Raw genomic sequence first — 3825 nt, 5'->3', positions numbered from 1 at the left:
CCTGGGTCCCCACAGCCCCTTGTCACCTATGGGCAGGGCATCCCCTACGACAGCATTGACACAGCTGTCTGGTGGGAACCCACGGGGCACACCTTCTTCTTCCGTGGGGACAGGTGAGTATCTGTGGGGTCCTCGCTGCCCTGCTGCCTCCTGGTCCCTGGCAGGAGAGGGAATGGTGGGCAGCAGGGACCCCTGTGTTCCTCACCTGCTCACTGCCTCCCTCCCCCAGATACTGGCGCTTTAATGAGGACACACGCTCGGTGGACCCTGGGTACCCGAAGCCCATCTCTGTCTGGGTGGGCATCCCTCCCTCGCCCAAGGGTGCTTTCCTCAGCCCGGATGCCTGTAAGTAGAGGAGAAGAGGGGTGTGAGGCCAGGGGAAGGTGACCCTCTGATGGACAGAGGCTGGGAGGGTGTCTGGGAGTCAGCAGTGAAGCCCTTTCTTGAGGGTTCTGCTAGTCTCGGAGCAACACCTGCTGTCCTGGGCATCTGCAGGGGTGCTTGGGTTCTGGGGTGCCTTATACCCTCCCACTTAACCCTTGCCTTCATGTTCAACCCCCCAGCCTCCACCTACTTCTACAGAGGCACAAAGTACTGGAAATTTGACAACGAGCGGCTCAAGACGGAGCCAGGTTATCCCAAATCTATCCTACGAGACTTCATGGGATGTCACACGGAGCTGGTCCCCGAACCCCCTCCCCGCTGGCCCGATGTGGACCGACCCCCCTTCAACCCTGACGGGGATGGGCGGACTGAAGGTGAGGAGGAGGAGGAGGAGGAAGAGGAAGACGAGGATTACGGCGAGGAAGGTGACCAGCCAGGCGGGGACGTGGACGTGGTGGTGCAGATCGATGAGTATACGCGCACCATGAGCGTGGTCATGGTGCTGGTGCTGCTGGTGCTGCTGCTCTGCATCCTTGGCCTCATCTATGTCATCGTCCAGATGCAGAGGAAGGGTGCACCCCGAATGCTCTTGTACTGCAAGCGCTCCTTGCAGGAGTGGGTCTGACCCTGGCTCCCTCCCCAAACCGCTCCCACCACCATGGTGCTAAGATGGACCTGACATCCCCCTCCCCTTGTCCCTCACACGGCCTCAGTCCCTCTGCCCCATTGTTGCTTGATTCCAGCCTCAGAACAGGGGGGGATGTCCAATCCCCCCAGCCCCTCCAGAGCAGCCGGGCTGGGACCGGGGATGGTTGTGGGGGGGCTGGAGGGCATCCAGGTCTTGCCTACTCCCCAATGCCTGCACACCCCCCTCAGCAGTGACCCTCAGGCTGCCACCCATCACGTGCCTGCCTCTGCCATGGGGTCCCTACAGTGTCCCTTCCTCTCGTGCGAGCCCACTGGGACTGGGGTGGTGAGTGGGCTGGGGGCTGCTCACAAGTGCTGCGAGCTGGCAGGTCTCAGCTGCTGGCACCTGCAGTGGTGGGGAAGGGAAGGCCAAGGTCACGGCTGTGTTTCCTGTAGAACTGTGGGGATACAGGGATGTGGTGCCTAAAGACAGTGTGAGTTGGGAGATGCCACCTTTGCAACCCTGCTGGAGCTCAGCTCAGCCTGGGCCCTGCTGCTGCCATGGGTTGAGGCTCTGGGGCACAGGGTCCCATTTTTTTGACGCCTTGTATGTCTATTAAACGGGTCGGGTGTGTGGAGAGCTGTGGTGCTGTCCTTCCTGCTGTGGGGTGTGGGCAGGGGCTGCGTGGGGTGTCTGTGTGAGATTCGACAGATTTTAATGGGGGGATTGTCCGAAGAGGGGACCACCAGAGGTCTGGGTGCCGTGCTGGGGGATGTGGGGAAGGGACCAACGTGGCCACTGATGTCCCTGCAGCAGCCTCTGCCCTGGGGCTGCCATTCTGGGGGCGTCAGTGAAACTAGCCCTTCCACCCCCACCAGTGGACAGAGCAGCCTTTCAGCAGCTCCCACAGCAGTGACAACGGCCTCGCTGGGAACACAGAGCGCCTTGTTCTCCCCCAGCCAGCACTGCACTTCAGCCCTGGGCAGCTGTCTCCCTTCCCCAGGCAGGGGCCGGCAGCAGCCAGGGGACAGTGTGGGGACCATGTGGGGACCCTCCTGGAGCCGCTTTATGGGGTGCTTCACTGCCTGTCCCCATGCGGCCCCAGTGAGTTTCCTGGGGGGAAGGGGTGGCCATATCCTGTCTCACTGCTGCTGTCTCTGCAGAGGAAAACAGGAGGAGTCATGACCATTGCAGAAATCAGGGAAATAATCATGGAGTGGGAAAGATTAGACCTGAGGGGTAGGAAACTGGCTTTATCTGGGGAAAAATGTTGCTCAGCCTTTAATGGGAAGGAAAACCAAACTGCAGAGGTGGTGATAAAGGTAGTGGCGTTCGTGCCTCTGCTGGTGAGGTGATGCTCACTGGGGTGGGGGACAGAGCTGGGTTTGCTCTGGAGCAGCAGGTGCAGCCACGGGACAGGCACCAGAGGCCTGGAGCAGTTCCTGCACTTCTGGGGAGGCCAGTTGTGCTGTGCTGGGCAAGGGGAAGGAGTGAGTTTGACCCATCCCTGTGGGGTGACCATATGGGGAGTTCTCCATTGTGGCACTTGACTCCAGCCAGCATTCTTGCTTCCTCCAGTCTCCCCTGCAGTAGGCTAGGGCCAGCACTTGTGCTCTGCCTCTTTCCCCAGCAGCTAGTGGCTCTTGACACAGGGCTGGGTTTAGGGACCAGTAACCCACTCCTAACCTGCTCCCCACTCCCTAGTGCACTAGCTGCCCCTCTGCTCCCATCCCCACCCTGCCAGCCCTGGCAGGAAGGTTCTTCCCCTTCATGGATGGGGATGGAGCCTTTGTGCTCCCCCATCCTTCCCTCTCCCCAGGGCCCAGAGCTGCTGGCTCAGTGCCCAAGACTGCTACAGCCACTTCCCAGCACTCAATTACCCTGAGCTGCCCAGCCACTAATTACTGTAAAAGGGAAGGACCAATGCTGACTCTTGCTTCACTTCCCGGTGCTGAGGAGGAACCCTATGGCCTGGGTTACCCAACCTCCATCCCTGCCTGCATGGGGCAGTGATTCCCAGCCATTAGCTGATTCCCTGGAAAATACACTTGGCTCAGACTCAGCACATCACTGCGGCCAAGTGAGAAATCAAGATCAGGGACAGAAAGCCCTGAGGAATCAGGAGGGGTGGGTGGAAAAAGGTCTCCAAGTGGCTGTGGGCTGTTCCGTCAGCCAGGCCGTGCTGGGTCACATTCCTTGGCTTTTAATGTAACATTTAACAGTTTGGTTCTGACCATTCAGCCCAGACTTGTGCTTGTGTGGGTCTTCCCCAGAGCTGAGGGAGAACCCACAGCTCTGCTGGGCTGGGAGCTACGGCCTGGGGCACCCAACACTCCAGCCTGCCCTGAACCGGGGCCGGATTGGCACCAAGAGTTACCAAAAGCCAAGAACCTGGCCAAAAGGCGAGGCAGGAGGAAAGCGTGGCTAGGCTTCGCTGCTCCCCACCCCCACAAAGGCAGCTCCAGAGGCAGGCGCAGATGCATTTCCCACGGCAGATGCATTTCCCACACTGGATGCACTTCCCGTGTCAGATGCATTTCCGACAACAGATGTATTTCCCACGGCAGCTGTGTTTCTCCTCTCTCCTGGGGGTGCTGAGGGCTCAGCGGGGTGCAGGCGTGGGGACCCTGGTACAGGGAGACACAGGGACAGCCAGAGCCAGCCAAGGATACCCATGGACAGATGCTTATGGCATTCCTTCCCTGGGCAGCCTTGTCATGGCAGGGGACTCCTTGCTGACTCAGGGTGGGTCAGGAGCTGGGAGCAATGTCCCAGGGGGAATTAGGAGTGCTGGGAGCAGAGGCCTGGGCTGC

The 3825-nt window shown here is 60.0% G+C and overlaps 1 protein-coding gene across 1 annotated transcript in view; it reads left to right on the top strand.

The window, feature by feature from the left end:
- The window catches only part of MMP15 (matrix metallopeptidase 15 (membrane-inserted)), a 3176-nt gene extending 2167 nt beyond the window's left edge, over positions 1-1009 (top strand). Inside the window, exons 7-9 of the mRNA XM_009076269.1 lie at positions 1-113; positions 230-345; positions 564-1009. The exon at positions 1-113 is cut by the window's left edge and continues 21 nt beyond it. Of these exons, the coding sequence (XP_009074517.1) occupies positions 1-113; positions 230-345; positions 564-1009 (675 nt within the window). The remainder of the gene's footprint in view (positions 114-229; positions 346-563) is intronic.
- The last annotated feature ends 2816 nt before the right edge of the window (positions 1010-3825 follow it).

This window comes from Acanthisitta chloris, unplaced genomic scaffold (assembly GCF_000695815.1).
Source record: "Acanthisitta chloris isolate BGI_N310 unplaced genomic scaffold, ASM69581v1 scaffold22546, whole genome shotgun sequence".
Lineage (NCBI taxonomy): Eukaryota > Metazoa > Chordata > Aves > Passeriformes > Acanthisittidae > Acanthisitta > Acanthisitta chloris.
Note: the sequence above shows the minus strand (reverse complement) of the source record. Positions and strands in the feature narration are given on the sequence as shown.